At 51.5% G+C, this 21,320-nt stretch overlaps 1 protein-coding gene across 1 annotated transcript in view; it reads right to left on the minus strand.

The window, feature by feature from the left end:
• Positions 1 to 1,543: 1,543 nt before the first annotated feature.
• Positions 1,544 to 21,320, minus strand: part of LOC134434244 (olfactory receptor 14C36-like) — a 136,142-nt gene continuing 116,365 nt past the window's right edge. Inside the window, exons 2-3 of the mRNA XM_063182927.1 lie at positions 3,760 to 3,795; positions 1,544 to 1,594 (exon numbers count right to left, since the gene is read on the minus strand). Of these exons, the coding sequence (XP_063038997.1) occupies positions 1,544 to 1,594; positions 3,760 to 3,795 (87 nt within the window). The remainder of the gene's footprint in view (positions 1,595 to 3,759; positions 3,796 to 21,320) is intronic.

Below are 21,320 nucleotides of genomic sequence, written 5' to 3' on the forward strand. Positions count from 1 at the left end.
ACAGGAGGTCCAGTCCTCGCCTGTTCTGCAAGACTACTTCGGAGAGTGAGGAGACTGACTTCTCTAGAAAGGAGATGGATTTCTCGATCTTCCACAGTTCCTCGTCAATCGTTGCCTGCAGCTGTGACAGTCCTTTGTTCTGGGTCGCCAAGGCTGAGACTCCTGTAGCCATTCCGGCTGCTCCTAGGCCCAGCAGCATCGCGATAGTTATACCTGTTAATATTTCTCTTTTGTGGAGCCAACAGGGTTCCTCAAAATGGCGATACACTTCTTCATCTGCGTGGTACAGGACCCTAGGAACAATCAGAACTTGGACACAAAAGTCGTTAGAGTCATCGAATTTGGCAAGGAACACACACGGACTCACTCCAGATCGGTGGAAAACCCACATCCCAGATGTGGATGGGATTACCCGCTTATTGTTTTTCCCGTCGGGTTTGACAACTTTGGTGCAGACGTTGCCTTTCCGCCTAGCTAGGGTTGCATTGCCAAAGCATCTGCCCTGGCCTGTGACTTGACTCAGGGTGATTCCTTTGCGGGGGGTGTCCCATCTACATTGGTTGGGTGCATCTGCTGTGGAGTAACTGAAGGGAGTGTTTAAAGCGACTCCTTTGTAAAAGAGAGGTTCGACATCGTAACAAAGCCAACAGGATTTGGTTAGGTTAGGGTTAGTTTCGTTCAGGGATAGGAAGGTAGCTTCTAACATACGAAGGATTGGATCTAAATCTGACCTGGCTGAACGGTCTATCTGAAAGGCTTCTACATGGCCGATCGGGATATCAGCGAACCTTGTGGGCAAGGCTTTGGGGTGGGTCGCGTTTCTCCCTTTCGGCACGCTTTTAATCACTTTGTTGGGTCTGACCACTCGGGGTGCTGATGGTTGGAGCCTAATAATTCGCACATTCACTCTCTCTTTTGACCCTTGAAGGACTACTGTCCGCGTTCTGCCTATTGCCCAGCTAGGGTGATCTGGCTGCAAAACTGTCATGTTGTAGCCTGTACATTTTCGAAATTTGGGGATTTTATGGTGGTTTTGATAAAAGTTTCCGTGGAGGAAGAGGGCTGTTTTGCAACCGGTGGGTGCCCAAGTGAACTTTAAGAATTTGTCGGGCTCTTGTAGAACCCCACCCAGACCCCGACAGTCTGGCATCTGTGAGAATGGTTTCGCAGCCCCAGTGCCCACAATGTCCCCACCCCGGGTGATTGCAGTAGCTTTTCCCAGGGTTTGAAGCTGGGCACCAGTAGGATAGGTACATGTGTGTGGCGTGTGGGGAATGGGGGTCTACCTTTGGTCATCCTGGAAACAGGTCGGTGATGCAGAGCACGAAGGATGGGGCGTTCGGTGTGGTGATTTCTTTGAGCACCTTGTCACTACTAAGTTGTTGCATGACCCACCTGAATGGCCGATGGGGGTAGTGATCTGGGCTGGCTTGCCCTCTGGCAACAAGCCCCAACAGCAAAATCACACAGAAACACCGTTGACGCTTGGGTTCCACCCGTGCGGGTCTCTCGGGCGCTGCCTGACGGCTTGGTGGTCTGTCGTTTACCTCTGGATGGGGATGTACGCATCACGAGGACGCCCCACGAGCATGTCCTGTAAACAGAAACTCACAACTCTCATCAGTCTCATTCTGCTTGCTATGGAGGTCCGACTTAATTGACTTAAGTGGACACCACCTAATTTGCCGTCCTTTTTGACAGCTGCGTACCCTCGCCCCGTGAGCATCAGCCTCCAGCCCCGTTCCCATTCGCCTAGCTTGTTTCTAATTACCACCTGTGGGCCCTCCGCTCCTGTTTCTGCTCCCAGGCCTTCTGATCCTCCCTTTTTCATCTGCTCCAGTCGCTCCAGCTGCCTCTGGCCCTCCTGGTACAGCTCCTCAGCCCTCAATGCCCGCTCCTCTACATTCTGCTCCATCTGTTTCACAATGCCCTGTCGGGCTCTCATCAGCTCCTGCTTCCTCTGGCGCTCCAGCTCCTCCTGGACCTCCATGCCCTTCTCCCGCTGCATTTCCATCATCTTGTTCAAGTGCTCCTCTTCCTCCGCCAGTTCCTCGAGAATCATCTGCTTCTCCTGGACTTGCTTGTCCCAGATCATGTTGCACTTGGCACTGAGGAACAGCGCGTTCAGTTCCCCCACATCTTCCTCCTTGTCCAGCTTCATCCTTGTCGCTCGCTGCAGCAGCTTCTGCTTCCCCTTCTGCAGCTCCTCATCCACGTCTCTCCCGTGGTCCCTCTCATCCTCCAGCTCTGCCTTTCTCTGCTCCTCGATCTGGGCCTTTTTCAGGACTTCCTGCAATGTCCAGACGCCTTTCGCTGCGGCGTCCGCTTTGTTGTTGCCGATCTGGAAGTGGCCTTTGACTGGGTCGTGGCTGTTGATGTGATTGACTGACATGGTGCCCTGTCGTGAGGAGAGTGCTTCTTGCAGCATTAGGGCTGCTACTGATGTTGACACTCCTGGTCCCTTTTTTGTGTGAAGTGTTAAAGCCACCAGCTGGGTGCTTTTCCACGCCCGGGACTGCCCTCCCACTCCGTTCACTGGAGGGACTTCTTTAAATTGCCAATGTCCAGGCCAATGTGCTTGGGGAAAAATCGTGCAGTCTGATCCCGTGTCCACCCAAAACTGGAGCCATATGACGTGGGGATCCTGAATGCCATAAAGGCGGCATGTCCCCCACACCATCAGGGGCTCCTTCCCTATTCTCATGGCCAAGGCCACCCAGGGATCCTGCTCTGGGGCGCCTCCTGCTGGCCCTGTGACACGGGCGTGGCTTGTGGCGGTGGGGGGTGCGAGGGTACCGATGGTGCTGCATAACTCTGCCATTGTGCTGCTGGCGGGGATGCGAAATTGACTGCTCCCTGTGGGGGCATGGGGTATGAGGGTCCCCTGCCCCACTGGGGGTTGGCGTAGATGGGCCGTCTCGCATTCACAGCGGGAGGAGGCTGAGTGTGGCCCGGGTGCCCCCTCCCTCTCCCGTTTCCCCAGGACCGGGATCTACAGTCCCTAGCGAGGTGTCTTCCCGCAGCTCCTACAGATCCCTCTCGGGCGTGCTTGGAGTGAGGGTGCTGCCAGGGAAAGCTGTGCTGGCTGGGGACAGCTCGCTGAGTTGCTGCCCTTCCCCAGAAGCCCGAGCTAACGCGGTCATCCTGCCACTCCTGCTTAGATACAATCCGCCCCGCCCCATCAAAAAGCATGCGGCTTATTTGCGTAATATCAAAAGTGAGCAGATCGTTATTGCTAGAAAGGTCGTCCTCAAGAGTGGGTACTACAGCTGATCCCTATTTCTGAAATTGCTTTGGCTTCTTTTGGGTTAACTGGGGTATATGCCCTTTGTTGGTTCCCCCGCGCTCCCGCAACCCCCACCGGGAAAGCGTGCATGGAGGCTGCCGGTGCCCGGTCCCCACAAGCTGCTTTTATTTTTCCCTAATCGGTGAGTTTGTGTTGCGATTGTTTCCCGATATTGTTTAAAGCTTTCTTCAGTTTCGCTCGAAACCGCATTAATTCTGCTCTCTCGGTTTCCGAGTCCCAGCCGGACTCGGTCAGCTCTTCCGATCTGTCTGAGCAGCTGTTACTTGGCTCTGAGGCGGAAGCTGACTGCTGGTACACTTCCGGAGCTCCCTGCCGTTTTGTTCGGCTTCAACCCCACTCCTCCCTTCAGGGGTGGTGCTGCTCCCTCCCCCTGGGCTCCCCCCACCTCCTGCTGGGGGAGGTCCTTGCCCTATAAGGACCTAATTTGAATAGAGTGCTCTGATTTGTCTTACGCTCCACCGCGAGGGCCGCCCCCCCTCCCCGCTCACCTACGCATGCGATGTTAAGCAGGCTGACTGCATTTCCGCCCTTTTCCCCCTCTTCTCTTCCGCCCTCGCCATGCGGTTAGGCGCCATTAAGCGCACATGGCGGAGGCGAGTTTTTACCGATCCCGGCGGGGTCCAACAATCTGGTCGCGTTCCGCGCCTTCTCCGTGAGTCCCTGCCAGAAGCATCGCGCACGCTGCTCTGCCTCCTGCGCCGGATCAGCGCCCGCCGGGGAAGGGACGGATAGAGAAACCGCGGTTTTTTCGGATGGCTCCGCGGGGGGGCCAGGACCCAGCGGGCTCCATGGGAGGGTTGGGGACTCCCCTGGGTGATCCGGGGGGTCCCCTGGGGGCTCTGGGGGGTCTGGGCTCGGGCTCGGGGATGGGTGGAATGCGCCCGGCCCCCGCATGTTCCCGCCTTCAATCCGATCGCTCTCAGAGGCAGTTTGTGTCGTGGCCTCCACCCCCAGCTTTGGTGTAGCTAATAAACATGTACATGCGGCTTTCTGCGTCTCCTGTTCTTCTAACGTCTTGCGTAGGGCCTCTTCTACTTTCCCCCACGCTTTGAGGTTTTTACCACTGCCTGAGGACTTAGAGTCCTCCACTGAGGCGGCAGTGCTATTCTCCCGCGCTTCCCAATATAATATATTTACCGGACATTCGATCGTCCCCAGCTCTAGGAGCCTTGCAATAGCAAGATCAGAATTCCTGAGCTCACCTTTAATTCCCCATTGCTCATGAGCCTGACTTAGGACCTTTGCTATAATTTCCATGATTCGAGGGCGTCCCGTCCGCTGTAGTCGGACCCGCCGCTACAGCCGCCGTCCTCTGTCCAGGCGATCCCCGTTCCCCGGGCACTGGTTCGATCCCGGGTTCTGACACCACTTGTTGCCTTCTGATGCAAGGCGAGGAAACCTGGTTCTGAGGAAACGGCACGGCGACCCAAACTCTCCAGGGTCACTCGGGCCAAGAACACACACAGACACCAGTATGGTGGACGGTTCAAGACCTTTATTGTCCCATCTCGTCGGGTTTTTTACTGGGAAAGTTTTTCTCTACGTCAGGGGGTCTTACCTTACTGTAATTGGTTAGTAAGGAGTCGAAAGTTACTAATGTTAGGGGGGACTACATTTTTGGGTGATCCTTTATCACTAGGCGTTACGGGGAGAGGAATCCTGCTGCTCTCCGTGACATCGCGAGATTTTCCGAGCGCCTGACCCTATCTACTACACCTGACTCTTGGGGACATGGGCATCTACATGGCAGACATTCACAGATAGATTTTCTACCCAAGAGGCAATGTCTTTCCACTCACCAGCAGCCCAGATTGATTTTTCTCTGCGCTGCCAGTTGGCCTCTTTCCACCTTTCCAGCCAACCTGACAGAGCATTGACAACCATCCGGAAATCAGTGTAAAGGTAGAGCTTTGGCCACTTCTCTCTTTCAGCAATGTCCAGGGACAGCTGAACAGCCTTGAGTTCCTCAAGTTGACTTGATCCACCTTCTCCTTCAGTAGCTTGTGCAACCTGTCATTTGGGGCTCCATATGGCTGCTTTCCACCTTCAGTTCATCCCTACGATGCGACAGGAACCATCAGTGAAAAGAGCATGGTGTGCTTCCTCTGCTGATAGCTAATTGTATGGTGGAGCTTCTTTAGCCTTGTCACTTAGTCCTGGTTCTCTTCATCAGTGAGAGCAAAGTTTTCACCTTCCAGCCAGTTTGTAATTATCTCCAAAATTCCAGGGTGATTCAGCTTTCCAATACGGGTGCGCTGTGTGATCAGAGCAATCCATTTGCTCCATGTGGGGTCAGTGGCGTGGTAGGTGGTGGGAACCTTTCCTTCAAACATCTGCCCCAGCACCAGCAGTTGCAGTGCCAGGAGGAGTTGTGCTTCTGTGCACATCACTTCTGAGGCCCCTTGGACTCCTTCATAGCCAGCCAAGACTTCCTTCTCTGTGGGAGTGTAGTTGGCTTTGGATCCTCTGTAGAATCCCAGTAGTTGGCCTTGAGCATCCCCAGCCACCTTCTGCCAAAGGCTCCAGGACAGACCATGGCTCCTGGCTGCAGAGTAGAGCACATTCTTCACCTCTTGGTCCTCTGACTGGACCAAGGGCTACTGCATAAGTGATCTCCTGCTTGATCTGGGCCAAGGCTTGTTGCTGCTCAGGGCGCCAAAAACAGTGGAAACTGTTCTTCTTGCAGGTGGAGAGGGCTCACAATCTGGCTGTGCTTGGGAATGTGCATTCTCCAAAAACCTATGGCACGCAGGAAAACTTGTGTTTCCTTCTTGTTTGTTGGTGGAGACTTTGCGGTGTTCATGTTGATGACCTCAGTGGGAATATGATGCTATCTGTCTTGCCACTTTACACCCAGGAACTGGATTTTCAGGAAGGTCGTTTGATTTTGCTCTTCTTGATGGTGAAGCTGGTTTCCAGTAGAATCTGGATGATTTTCTCTCCTTTCTCAAACACTTCCATTGCTGTGTTCCCTCACACAATGATGTCCTCAATGCACTGCAGGTGTTCTGGAGCCTCACCCTTTTCCAGTGCAGCCTGGGTCAGTCCATGGCAGATGGTGGGGCTGTGCTTCCACCCCTGGGGCAGTCGGTTCCAGGTGGACTGCACAGCCCTCCAGGTGAAGGCAAACTGAGGCCTGCATTCTGCTGCCAGAGGAATGGAGAAAAACACGTTGGCTATGTCAACAGTGGCAAATCATGTTGCTGCCTTGGACTCCAGCTTGTACTGGAGTTCCAGTATGTCCAGCACAGCAGTACTCAGCTGTGGAGTCACTTCATTCAATGCACGATAGCCCACAGTCAATCTCCATTCTCTGTCAGATTTGTGCACAGGCCAGATGGGGCTGTTGAAGGTTGAGTGGGTTTTGCTGACCATCCCTTGGCTCTCCAGCTCATGGATCATTCTGTGGATGGGGATCATGGCATCTCAATTTGTTCAATACTACTGGTGGTGCACAGTCAAGGTGGCAATTGGCACTCATTGCTCTTCCACCCTCAAGAGTCGTACTGCAGATGGGCTTTCTGACAGTCCAGGCAAGGTGTTCAACCACTTTATGTTCTCTGCCTCTACAACAGCTATTCCAAACGCCCACCTGAGTCCCTTTGGGTCTTTGTAAAGCTGTTCCAGAGGAAGTCTATGCCCAGAATCCACGGGGCCTCTGGGCCAGTCACAATAGGATGTTTCTGCCACTCCTTCCCAGTCAGGCTCCCCTCAGCTCCCAACAGGGTCAATTGCTGTGATCCCCCATCACCCCAGCAACGGAAACAGGTTCTGCCCCCACATGTCCCGATGGTATCAGGGTACACTGCACACCTGTATCAACAAAGGCATTGTGTTTTTGTGGCTCTGATGTGCCAGGCCATTGGATCCACACCATCCAGAAAATCCGGTTTTCCTGTGCCTCTTCCTGACTAGATGTCGCTGCCGAGGCAGTCATGACACAAAGCAGAGACCACAAGCAGTCTCAGGTGGCAACTCTTCATTATTGAACAGGGCTGACCTTTTATACATTTTCCAAATGTTTATGCTTCTTCTATCCTAACTATTGGCCACAATAAGTCAACATAACACTATTGGTGAAAAGTTACAGTGATTTCAACTAACCTTCTAAAAATACTTTGTCCAGCTGCAAAGTTCTCTTATCTTTCTTCAGTTCCTCACTTCTCTCAGTCTCCTTGGTTACAGCCTTGGAGAGAGCTCCTTATCAGCTTCTTCTTGCTTCTCAGCTTTTTCTCGCTCCTTTAGCTAACAGGCCGGCTATTCTACAGCTAGAGGCAGGACATCCCCAGCCCTTGTTATTATTTCTTTCCTGGGCATACATGGTAGAGGTTCCTTCAAGGGGATCTGACAGATCACACCTGGCAGCTCGGTCACGGGAGGTTGAGGCTACTTTCACTTTAGAGGAATTCCCTCAGTTAGTGTTTGCCTCCTTGAGTTGATGCACCCATGCTGCCAGGACAGAAGTGGGTTTCCCACCCCACCTTCCCATGTCTTCCCCATGGTCATGCAAGAAGAACCACAGGTCAGCTCGTGGGGTGTACGTACCCTCTCTCTCTCTTGCTGGGGGACATTGGGCTCTGACTTTGGGGCCTGTGACTTGCACTGGTGCCATATGGGAACTGTTCTTCCTCCCTCCACCCTCATCTCTTCTTGTAGGCTCTTAATCACAGCAGAGACATGAGCCTGCATTGGGCCATTGATCACACTCTCACAATTTCTAAGCCTGTTGGTGACAGAACCCACTGTCTCTTGGTTGGTATCAGCAGTAATCATTGCAATGAAGGTGGTGTATTGGGATGGCCCCAGATTTGTCAGACTCCGCAGCATTTGCCCTGTGCACCTGTCCTTGTCTGGGTCATTATCATGCTGTCCATCCCTCCCAAAGAGTACCTCCTGTGGTAGATAGGGACAGGCGATCGGAAGATCACGCGATGTGACGGAAAGGGGCAGGATTCCTTTTCCCCTAATCCCCTGAGATAAGAGATCACCCTAGGAATGTAACTAGGAATGGAGCTCCCCTAACGATAGTAATGCTGGTAACTTTCCACTCCTTACTAACCATAGAAAGTACTGCAGACCCCCTCTGACGTAGAGAAGACCCTTAAACTATAAAACCCCACGAGATGAGACAATAAAGGCCTTTGACCGTCTACCACATTGGTATCTGTGTGCTCTTTGGCCCAAGCGACCCTGGTGAGTTTTGGTCGCCGTGCTGCTCCTCGAAACCAGGTCGCTTTGCCTTATATCAGAAGGCAACAACTGGTGCCGACACCCGTGAGGGAGCTCGGTAATGGGATTTGCCTGGACAGAGGACCAGCAGCTGCACAGCTGGCCTAGTGCAGCAGGGGGGGGAACGCCCCTGGACCCACGTAGACCATGGAAGCCATAGCGAAGATTGTAACTCAGATGCATGCGCAATGGGGCATTGAGTGTAAGCTTAAAGATCTATGTCTTGCATTACCGAGACTGATTAAGCTTGGGGCCATAGAAAGCCCAATAGAAATCCTCCATTCAGGGGTTTGGGATATTGTACAAAGGCTGTGGCCGAGGAAACCATGTGCTCAGGCTCAGGGAAAGCCCTGAAATCATGGGGCAGAGTTATCCAGGCTCTGCAAAAAGCTCGACAAGAGCAAGAAACCTGGAAAGCCGCGCGAACTTGTTTATTAGCCATGCCGCAGCTGGGGGTGGGCGCGGCAACGCAGACCGCAGAGGATTTTGATCAGATCGGCGGCGCGGAACCGCGAATGCTGGATTCCCCCGAGCAGACCAACTTAGCATCAGAGAGGGGGGAACATGCGTGGGCGTTTTGGCAGGGGCTCGCAGAGGAGGCGCAGGAAGCGGCTGGATTGTCGGACCCTGTAGGGATCGATAAAAACTCCCCCCCACCCTATGCATTTCAAAATGGCATCGAACCGCGTGCTCAGGGCGGAAAGGAAGACACGGGGGGCGGAAATGCAGTCAGCCTGCTTAACAACGCCTGCGCGGGCGAGCAGGGAGGAGGGGCGGCCCCCGCGGAGGACCGTAAAACCAATCAGAGCACTCAGTTCACATTAGGTCCTTATAGGGCAAGGACCTCCTCCAGCAGGAGGCGGGGGGAGCCCAGGGAGAGGGAACGGCCCGACCCCCACAAGAAGGGGCGGGGTCAGAGCCCGAAAAAACAGCAGAGCAGCCCGGAAACGTCCGGCCAGTCGACTTCCGGCTCGGACTCATACTCGAGCTCTGAGCTCTAGAGGGGACCGGGGGATTCCAACTCTGATTCTAGTTTTAACAGAAAGAGAGCAGCGGCATGTAAGGTCACTCGTCACAGCGCTCCCGCATGGGTGAAGGGGTTATCAGAGAAAGATTGAACCCCGCTTACAGACTGGTGGAAAATAAAAATAGTGTGTGCAGAATGGGCTCCGTCGGCAACACTGGTGTTTCCGGTCCGGGTGGGGGGAGCAGGCGGAAATCAAAGAACCTACTCCCCAGTAAACCCGAAAGACGTGAAGGCAATTATTAAAGCGATTGCAGACAGTGAATTAATTCTGCCATGGTTTCCACACTCACTGACAGTGTTTCTGGAGGGGTGACCCTACCTTTTGATATTAAGCAGACTTGCAGGATGATTTTCGATGGGCAGGGATGATAGTTTTTAAACAGGGAGGACAACAGTATAAAGCAGCTAGCTTTGGTAACGGGAGCTGACCATCCACTGCACGGCTCCAGCATACAGAGGCTAATGGGCACAGACCCCACTATGATCAACCCCCAGGCGCAGCCTGAGGGCTTGCGGGCCCATGAGGTTATGACAACAACCTGTGCTGCCCGAGAAGCCATCTGTGTTGCTTCCAAAGTAATAGCCAAACCCTCCCCATGGTCTACTATAAAACAGAGTGAGAGTGAGAGCTTCACTCAGTTTGTGGACCGCCTTCAGGCAGCATTAGATTCCTCCTCATTACCCTCAGAGGCGAAGGGTCCCGTGCTGGCAGACTGCCTACGCCAGCAATGCAACTCAGCCACCAAGGACATTTTAAGATCACTGCCATCTGGGTCCAATGTTGCTGCCATGATCAGACATGTTGCAAAGGAAGAACACCTAGCCCCCATCCAAGCAGCAGTTCACACTGCAATAACCAGTGTGATGGCATGCCTTAAGTGCGGCCAGGCAGGCCACTTGGCAGTGAACTGCCTCCAGCCAAGACGCCCACCAGCAGCTGCTCCACCACGCCAGGGGAGACTAAGGGGACCATTCTGGGCATGTGAAAAGAAGGGGCATTTAAATAAGGAATGCAGATCCAGACCTCAGGGAAATGAGAGAGGGAGGGGGCACCCGGGCCGTATCCAGCCTCCTCCCACCTGGAACATGCAGCGGCCCAGCTACAGCAACCCCCAGTGGGGCAGGGGACCCTCATACCCCATGCCCCCACAGGGAGCAGTCAATTTCGCACCCCTGCCAGCAGCACAATGGCAGAGTTGCGCAGCACCGCCAGCAGTACTTTCGCATCCTCCACCGCCACAAGCCACGCCGGTGCCACAGGGCCAGCAGGGGACGCCCCAGAGCAGGATCCCTGGGTGGCCCTGGCCATGAAAATAGGGAAGGAGCCCCTGATGGTGTGGGGGACATGCCGCCTTTATGGCAGTCAGGATCCCCACGTCATAGGGTTTCAGTTTTCGGCGGACACGGGATCAGACTGCACGATTTTTCCCCAAGTGCATTGGCCCGGACATTGGCAATTCAAAGAAGTCCCTCCAGTGAACGGAGTGGGAGGGCAGTCCCGGGCGTGGAAAAGCACCCAGCTGGTGGCTACAACACTTCACATGAAAAAGGGACCAGAACAGACAGGGGCAATCTACCCCTACATTTTGTAAAATTCTCCCCCCCTGATAGGAAAAGATGTCCTTGCTATGTTAGGAGTCAGGATTACAAATTTATCCTGAGGGCCACTGCCGTACACCCTCCGCTGCCAATCAAAGTGACTTGGAAATCATCAGACCCCGTATGGGTCGAGCAGTGGCCCCTGTCAGAGCCTCGAGCGGCAGCCTTGCTGGAACTGGTCGACCGCGAACTGCAAAAGCGCCACATAGAACCCTCCATCAGCCCATGGAACACTCCTTTATTTGTGATCCCCAAAAGGTTTGGAGAAGGTTATCGTCTCATCCACGACCTGAGAGAAGTGAACAAGAAGATCCGACCCATGGGTCCAGTCCAGACACTGCTACCCACCAACTCAGCCATCCCCGCAGGGCAGCCGTACACAGTGCTGGACATCAAGAGCTGTTTTTTTTCAATACCTCTGCACCCTGAGGACAGAGAACGATTTGCCTTTTCCATCGCGTTTTGAAACAGCGAGCAGCCCAACCTCTGCTTCCAATGGAGAGTATTACCACAAGGTTTGGTAGACAGCCCGACCATATGCCAAATCACCGTGGACAGAGCACTGACGCCAGTCCGACACTCCTACCCCACCGCGACCATCATTCAATTAATGGACGACATCCTAGTCGCTGCGCCATCGGCAAGCCAAGTAGATCACCTGGTGTCCACAATCACGGAAACCCTTCAGGCCAACGGCTTTGAGATCGCGAGCACAAAGATCAAGAGAGGACCCTGCGTGACCTTCCTGGGAGTGGGGATCACAAGCTCCTACGTGACCCCCCCCAAGGTGAAGGTCTGTCGAGACATCAAGACGCTCCACGACATACAACGCCTGGTGGGATCGCTGCAGTGGCTTCGCAACATCGTCCTAATTCCCCCCGAGGTCATGGACCCTTTACATGACCTCCTGAAAGGAGAGCACCCCTGGGATCCCAAGGAGCTGACACCGCAAGCAACGAGCCCCCTCAACTTCATCAAAAGCCAGATGTCCACTGGCACACTTGCCAAGTGGAACCCAGCCATGTCACTGGACCTGTACGTCCACTTTACACCGAAGGGGGGAGTGGGAGCACTGGCCCAAGAACCTTCCGAAAAGTCCCGACCAATCAAATGGGTGGTCCTCGGAAGACCCGCTCATGCATTTTCCCTGGGAATCGAATGCATTGCTAACCTCATCATGAAAATCGCCTTGAAACACCTAGGAACCGAGCCGACAAGCATCCACATTCCTTTCCGCAAGCAGCCGACCTCGGAGTCAACCACAATATCAGAGCACCTACCCCTCGCTCTCACCGGCTTAAGAGGAGAAATCTCCTACTCTGCCAGACGTCCCTGGACTCAGCTGCTGACCATTGTCGACATGGACATGCTGCCAAAGGTCATGGACCGACCTAAGCCAGGACCAACGGTCTTCACAGACGCTTCCTCCACGACTTCAAGCGCAACAGCAGTGTGGCAGGCAGGAGAACAATGGCATTGCGTCAAAGCGTGTGACCCCACACTGTCAGTGCAACAACTGGAGGCAGCAGCAGTGGTCTTGGCATGCGGACTCTTCCAAGATGAACACCTCAACATTATAACGGACTCTATATTCATGGCAAGGCTCTGCCTAGCCATGGCAGGACCAGGAGTGTCAACATCTGCAGCAGCCCTAATGCCGGAAGAAGCGCTCTCGTCACGACAACGCACCGTGTCAGTCATCCACATCAACCGCCACGACTCAGTCAAAGGTTACTTCCAGATCAGCAACGACAAAGCGGACACTGCAGCAAAAGGTGTATGGACGTTGCAGGAAGCTCGTCAACTGCACGAGTCACTCCACATCGGAGCCAAAGCACTGGCGAAGAGATGCGGAATCTCGACAGCGGATGTAAAACATGTGGTAGCCACCTGCCCTCATTGCCAGAAGTCACCCCAATGGACCTGTTGGGTCAACCCGAGAGGTCTCAAGCCTTCAGAGAACTGGCAGTCAGACTTTACTTTGTGTCAACTGCTGAAGCCCCGAGCATGGCTTGCAGCAACAGTGGACACTTATAGCGGAACGATCAAAGCCACACAGCACCACAAAACTAACTCCAAGGCCACAATCAGCACTGGCTGACAGCCATTGCTTGGCTTGGTATCCCCAAGCAGATCAAAACTGACAACAGCTCCAATTTCACCTCCAAACCAGTGCAAGAATTCACCTCAAAATGGGGCATCACATTAGTGCGAGGTATCCCGTATAACAGCACCGGGCAGGCCATAGTTGAGCGAGCAAATCAGACCCTGAAAACCAAGATAGAAGTGTTGGCAAAAGCAGAGGGCTTTGCCAGTTCCATTCCCCAGGAGATCAGGCACGTATACTGGCAACCGCTTTCCTAGCACTGAACCAATTCCTTAGGGGAGATGAAACAAACAGTCCTGTTCAAAAACACTGGGCCACCTGAGTGTTAGAGGAGGGCCCGCAGGTTGTAATTAGCAATGAGCTAGGCGAATGGGAACGGGGCTGGAGGCTGATGCTCACGGGGCGAGGGTACGAAGCTGTCAAAAAGGACGGCAAAATCAGGTGGTGTCCACTTAAGTCAATCAAGCCCAACCTTCACAACAAGCAGAATGAGACTGATGAGAGTTGCGAGTTTCTGTTTACAGGATATGCTCATGGGGCGTCCTCGTGACGTGAACATCCCCGTTCCAGAGGAAAGTGACAGACCACCAAGCCACCAGGCAGCGCCCGAGAGACCCGCACGGGTGAGACCCAAGCATCAAGGGTGTTTCTGTGTGATTTTGCTGTTGGGGCTTGTTGTCAGAGGGCAAGCCAGCCCAGATCACTACCCCCATCGGCCATTCAGGTGGGTCATGCGACAACTTAGTAGTGACAAGGTGCTCAAAGAAATCACCACACCGAACGCCCCATCCTTCGTTCTCCACATTACTGACCTGTTTCCAGGAAAACCAAAGGAAGACCCCTATTCCCCACACGCCCCACACATGTACCTATCCTACTGGTGCCCAGCTTCAAACCCTGGGAAAAGCTACTGCAATCACCCAGGGTGGGGATATTGTGGGCACTAGGGCTGCAAAAGCAGAGTTACAGAAGCCAGACCGTCGGGGCCTGTGTGGGATCCACAAGAGCCCGAAAAATTCTTACATTTCACCTGGGCACCTACCGGCTGCAAAACACCCATCTTCCTCCAGGGAAGTTTTTATCGAAACCGTCATAAAATCCCTAAATTTCAGAAATGCACTGACTACAACATGGCAGTTTTGCAGCCAGATCACCCTAGTTGGGCCATAGGCAGAATGTGGACAGTAGTCCTTCAAGGGTCGAAAGAGAGAGTGAATGTGCGAATTATCAGGCTCCAACCGTTGGCACCCCGAGTGGTCAGACCCAACAAAGTGATTAAAAGTGTGCAGAAAGGGAAAAACACGACCTACACCAAAGCCTTGCCCACAAGGGTCACCAATATCCCGACCAGCCGTGCGGAAATCTTTCAGATAGACCGCTCAGCCGGGTTGGACTCAGACCCAATCCTTCGCATGCTAGAAGCTACCTTTCTATCCCTGAACGAATCCAACCCTAACCTAACCAAATCCTGTTGGCTTAGTTACGATGTTAAACCCCCCTTTTACGAAGGAGTCGCTTTAAACACTCCCTTCAGTTACTATACAGCCGATGCCCGTCACCAGTGCAGATGGGATACCCCCCGCAAAGGAATCACCCTGAGTCAAGTCACAGGCCAGGGCAGATGGTTTGGCAATGCAACCCTAGCTAGACGGAAAGGCAACATCTGCACCAAAGTTGTCAAGCCCGACAGGAAAAACAATAAGTGGGTAGTCCCATCCGCATCTGGGATGTGGGTTTGCCAGCGATCCGGAGTGAGTCCCTGTGTGTTCCTTGCCAAATTCAATGACTCTAACGACTTTTGTGTCCAAGTTCTGATTGTTCCTAGGGTCCTGTACCACTCAGACGAAGAAGTGTACCACCTTTTTGAGGAACCCAGCCATCTCCACAAAAGAGAAATAATGACAGGTATAACTATCGCAATACTGTTCGGCCTAGGAGCAGCCGGAATGGCAACGGGTGTCTCAGCCCTAGCGACCCAACACCAAGGACTGTCCCAGCTGCAAATGACCATCGATGAGGACCTGCAAAGGATCGAGAAATCCATTTCCTTTCTAGAGAAGTCAGTCTCCTCACTCTCAGAAGTGGTCTTGCAGAACAGGCGAGGACTGGACCTCCTATTCATGCAGCAAGGAGGCCTGTGTGCCGCCTTGAAAGAGGAGTGCTGCTTCTATGCGGACCACATGGGAGTCGTAAGAGACTCCATGGCGGAACTCCGAAACAGACTGGCTCAGAGACAGAAAGACAGGGAAGCCCAACAGGGTTGGTTCGAGTCCTGGTTCAATCAATCACCATGGCTAACTACCCTGATTTCTACCCTAATAGGTCCATTGGCAATGCTACTTTTAGCTGTCACCTTCGGACCATGCCTGCTGAACAAGCTAGTCTCATTCGTTCAGACCCGCCTAGAACAAACCAACATCCTGTTCATAGGCCGGCAACAAATGCTGTGAGTTCAACCAGGGAACACTGCCAGTCGCAAGATTTTCTAAACTTCCTGGCAAAAACTTACTCAGGTTTACCAAACCCCTTTTCCTTGGTGAAATTCAACCCTATACCTCATTTCATTTCCTATGTATATGACTTCCTCATTCATTTGTGAAAAAGGCGGGGGGAGATGTGGTAGATAGGGACAGGCGATCGGAAGATCACACGATGTGATGGAAAGTGGCAGGATTCCATTTCCCCTAATCCCCTGAGATAAGAGATCACCCTAGGAATGTAACTAGGAATGTATTCCCCCTAACGATAGTAATGCTGGTAACTTTCCACTCCTTACTAACCATAGATAGTACTGCAGACCCCCTCTGACGTAGAGAGACCCCTTAGACTATAAAACCCCGTGAGATGGGACAATAAAGGCCTTTGACCATCTACCACATTGGTATCTGCATGCTCTTTGGCTCGAGCGACCCTGGTGAGTTTGGGTCGCCGTGCTGCTCCTCGAAACCAGGTCGCTTTGCCTTACATCAGCAGGCAACACCCATCTACCCCGGGCACTCCATAGACCCTTGTTATACGCGCGCATACAACTCCCACCATCCCCCGCGCCCCGTTGAGCCCCATTATATCCGCGCCTACACCTCCCATCATGCCCTGCGCCCCATAGAGCCCCGTTATACCCGCGCATCCAATTCCCATCATCTCTCACGCCCTATAGGTCCCTATTATATCGGTGCCTACATCGCCCATCATCCTCCGCGCCACATTGAGTCCCGTTATATCCGCGCCCCATAGATCCCTATTATATCCGTGCATACGACTCCCAGTATCCCCCATGCACCATAGATCCCTATTATATTTGCGCCTCCAACTCCCATCCTCCCCCGCTCTCCATAGAACCCCGTTATACCAGCGCATATATCTCCCATCATCCCCTGCGCTCCATGGACTCCCGTTACAACGGCACCCCATAGATCCCTATTATACCCGCGCATACAACTCCCATCCACCCCTGCGGCCCATTGATCCCATTATACCCACGCATACAACTCCCATCATCCCCCGCGCTCCACAGACTCCCGTTATACCCACGCCTCCAACTCCCATCACCCCCCGCGCCCCACAGATCGCCATTAATTCCCTCCCACACGCCAAAACCCCCCCCAAAACCAGGAAAAAAACCCAAATTTATTTGACCACCAACACTCAGACACCTCCGAGCTCCCAAATCCTTTAATATTCACAATTCCCTCCTGTTTAACCCTTTCCTCCCATGCCGTTCAGCTCAGCGGGTTTGACTGAGCTCCATCTGCTCCATAGGGGTTTTGGGGGGATTTTGGGTTTTTGGGGTCCCTCAGAGCAGGGCCCGGCCCCGCTGGGTGAGCAGGACCCCGAATCTCCGTTTCAGGGCCAGGCGGTGCCACGAGAATTTGTCATCGGGGGAGAAGCGGGCGGGGTGGGCCGAGCGTGTGGGGAGCCCAGCCAGGGACACTTTCTGAGGGGAAAATTACACAAAATGCTGTAAAATACAGCAAAATCCTACAAATTACCCGAAATCCACCCCAAATCCCCCATCAGGACAAGCAAACTCCCCCAAAATCCCCCTAAAACCCTTAAAATTCCCCCCAGATTCCTCTCCTCAGTACACTCGAAATTTCCCGCCAAATTCTCCCCTCAGGACACCCCAAAATTCCTCCAAAATCCCAAAACTGCCACCTCAGGATCCCCAAAATCCCACAAATTTCTCCCAAAATGCCCCAAATTCCCCCTCCGGACACACACAATCCCTGAAATTTCCCCAAAATGCCCAAATTCCCCTCAAATTGTTTAAATTCCCCCAAATTCCCACTCAGAACACCCAAAATCCCCAAAAATGCCCCAAATTTCCCCCTCAGGATGCCCAAAATCCTCCAAATTCCCACCAAATGCCCCAAATTCCTCCCAAATTTCCTCCAAATTCCCCCTCAGGACATCAAAAATCCTCCAAAATACCCCAGATTCTCCCCAAATTCCTCCAAAAAGCCCCAAATTCCCCCTCAGGACACCCAACATCCACAAAAATCTCCACAAAATTCCCCCAAAGCCCCTCAAAATCCCCTGTAAGGACACCTAAAATCCCTCAAATTCCCTCAAAATTCCCCCTCAGGACACTCGAAATCTCCAAATTTCCCCCAAATGCCCCAATTTCCCCAAAATCTCCCAAATTCCCCCCTCAGGATCCCCCAAATTACCCCAAAATCCACAAAGTGCCCCTCAGGATACCCAAAATGCCCCAAATTCCCCCAAAATCAAAAAATTTCCCAAAAATTCCCTCCCAGGACACGCAAAATCCTGCAAAAATCCCCAAATTCCCCTCTCAGGACACCTAAAATCCCTCAAATTCCCTCAAAATCCCCCAAAATTTTCCAAAATCACCCAAATTCCCCCTTAGGACACCCAAAATCCACAAAAATCCCCAAAAATTCCCCAAAATCCCCTCTTAGGACACCTAAAATCCTCAAATTCCCTGTAAATCCCCCAAATTCCCCCTCAGGACACCCAAAATCCCTCAAAATCCCCAAATTTCCCCCAAATGCCCCAATTTCCCCAAAATCTCCCGAATTCCCCCCTCAGGATCCCCCAAATTCCCCCAAAATCCCCAAAATTCCCCCTCATGATGCCCAAAATCCCCCAAATTCCCCCCCAAATCCCCAAATTCCTCCCAAATTTCCTCCAAATTCCCTCAAATTCTCCCTCAGGACATCAAAAATCCTCCAAAATTCCCCAGATTCTCCCCCAATTCCTCCAAAAATTCCCCCTCAGGATGCCCAAAATCCACAAAAATCCCCCCAAAATTCCCCAAATTCCCACAAAATTCCCTCTAAGGACAGCTAAAATCCTCAAATTCCCTCAAAATCCCCCAAATTCCTCCAAAACTCCCCCAAATTCCCCCCCTTGGGACACCAAAATCCCCCAAATTCCCATTTTTAGTCCCGAATTTTCCTTTCCGGGATCAAAATTCTCCATTTTTAGTCCCAAATTCTCCCCTTTTTCACCCCAAAATTCCTTTTCTTGGACCCAAACTTTCCATTCCTTGACAAAAAAATCTCCTTTTTTAGTCCCCAATTTTCTTTTTTGAGCCCAAATTTTCCCTTTTTTAAGCCCTAATTCCCCTTTTGGAGTTTGATCTTCCCACATGAGCACCCAAATTCCCTTTATTGGTACAAATTTCCCATTTTTGGCTCCAATCTTCCCACCTGAGTGCCCAAATTCCCATTTTTAGTTCCAATTTCTCCCTTTTTGGACCAAAATTCCCCTTTTTTAGTCCCAAATTTTCCTTTTTTCAACCCCAAATAAAAAAACAAAGGGGGAATTTGGGACGAAAAAAGAGAAATTTGGGTCCTAAAAATGAGAATGTGGGTCCAAAAATGGGAATTTTGGTGCCCCGATGGGGAGATTGGAGCCAAAAAAGGAATTTTGGTCTAAAAAAGGGAAATTTGTGCCCCCAGAATTTTCATTTTTGGCCCCAGTTTCTCCCTTTTAGACAAAAATTCCCCATTTTTAGTCCCAAATTTTCCCTTTTTTCACCCCAAACTTTCCCTTCCTGCACCCAAATTCCCATTTTTAGTCCCAAATTCCAATTTTTGAACCCAAATTCTCCTTTTTGGGGGCACAAATTTCCCTTTTTAGAACCAAAATTCATTTTTTGGGTCCAATCTCCCCATCTGGGCACTCAAATTCCCGTTTTTGGACCCAAATCCCCCCTTGTTGGTCCCAAAATCCCCCGATAGACCCAAATTTCCCTTTTATAGTCCAATTTTCCCCTTTTGTAGACCAAAATTCCCCTTTTTTAGATCCATACTTCTCACCTCAGCACCCAAACTCCCTTTTTTGGTAAAAAATTCTCTTTTTTGGACACAAATTCTCCCATTTTCAGCCCAAATTCTCCCTTTTTGGACCCAAATTCTCCTTTTTTATACCCAAATTCTCCTTTTCTGGTACACATTTCCCTTTTTTGGACCCAAATTCTCCTTTGTTAGTCCTAAATCCCCCCTTTTTTAGTCCCAAATTTCCCTTTTTTAGTGCCAAATATTCCTTTTCTGGTACAAATTTCTCATTTTTGCCCCAAATTCTCCATTTTTAAACCCAATTTTCCCTTTTTAGCCCCAAATTCCCCCTTTATGGACCCAAATCCCCCCTGTTTAGTCCCAAATTCCACTTTTTTAGTCCCAAATTTCCTTATTTTATTCCCAAATTTCCCTTTCTTAGTCCCAAATTCTCCCTTTTTAGTCCCTAATTCCCATTTCCAGTCCCAAATTCCCATTTTTTATTCCCAAATTCCCCTTTTTTCTAACAAATTTTGCCTTTTCGCCTCACAACTCCCGTCCCAGTTCCCCCCTCAGCCCACCCAACCTCTCCCTCATCACTCCCAAACCGCTCCCAAGGCACCCAAACCCCGCGGATCCCCTCAGAACCCTCCCTAAAATCCTCCAAATCACCCAAAATAGCCCAAAATTTGCAAAAATCGCCCCAAAATCCCCTCGGTACCTTGAGGGTATAAACGCGCTCCCCGCGCTCGTTCTCATAGCACTGCAGGAACATGGCGGCCGTGGCAGGAAACAGAACCGGAAGTCGCCTCAGGATTGAAGGAGATGTGGGCGGGGTTTGTAGCAGAAGTTACAGGAGGAGGTGATGGGAAATGTAGTCCCAAAAGGGAGCGGGAGTAAAGAGGAGAAGTGGGCGGGGTTTAAAGCGGAAATTGGCGAAGGGGGTGATGGGAAATGTAGTCCCAAAAAGAAGTGAGAATACAGAAAGGAAGTGGGCGGGGTTTGCAGCGGAAGTGAGCAAAGGGGATGATGGGAAATGTAGTTCCGGACGGGAGTGGAAGTACCGGGCGGGAAAAAAGAGGAATTTGGGACCAGAAAGGGAAAGTTTGGGTCCAAAACGGAGAATTTTGGTCCAAAATGGGAATTTGTGCCCAAAAATGGGAATTTGGGCACTCAGGGGAGGTTTGGAGCCAAAAATGGGAATTTGGGTCGAGGAAAAAAGAATTTGGACAAAAAAAGAGGAAATTTGTGCCCAAAGAGGAGAATTTCTAACTCAAAAATGGAAATTTGTGCACAAAAAAGGGAATTTGCGCAGCAAGGGGAAATTGGGGCAAAAAATGGGAATTTGGGCTCAAAAAAGGGAAAATTTGGGTCAAAAAAGGAGAATTTGGGACTAAAAAAGGGAATTTGGGTCCAGGAAGGGAAAGTTTGGGTCAAGAAGAAGAATTTGTGTCCAAAAATGGAGAATTTCGACCAAAAAAGTGGAATTTGGACGAAGAAAATGGAAATTTGTGGCCAAAAAGGGAAAATTTGGGTCCAAAAATGGTAATTTTTGTCCTAAAAGGGAAATTTGGGTCCTAAAAGGAGAATTATGGTTGAAAAAAGGAGAATTTGCTTCAAAAAAGGGAATTTGAGCAACAAAAAGGAGAAATTTGGACCTAAAAAGGGAATTTGGGTGAAAAGAGGAAAAATTGTGGCAAAAAATGGGAATTATGGTGCTCAGATGGGAAGTTTGGACCCAAAAATGGAAATTTGGGACCAAAAAATTGAAATTTGTGCCCAAAAAATAGGAATTTGAGCAACAGA

This window comes from Melospiza melodia, unplaced genomic scaffold (genome assembly GCF_035770615.1).
Source record: "Melospiza melodia melodia isolate bMelMel2 unplaced genomic scaffold, bMelMel2.pri scaffold_34, whole genome shotgun sequence".
In the NCBI taxonomy this organism is placed as follows: Eukaryota; Metazoa; Chordata; class Aves; order Passeriformes; family Passerellidae; genus Melospiza; species Melospiza melodia.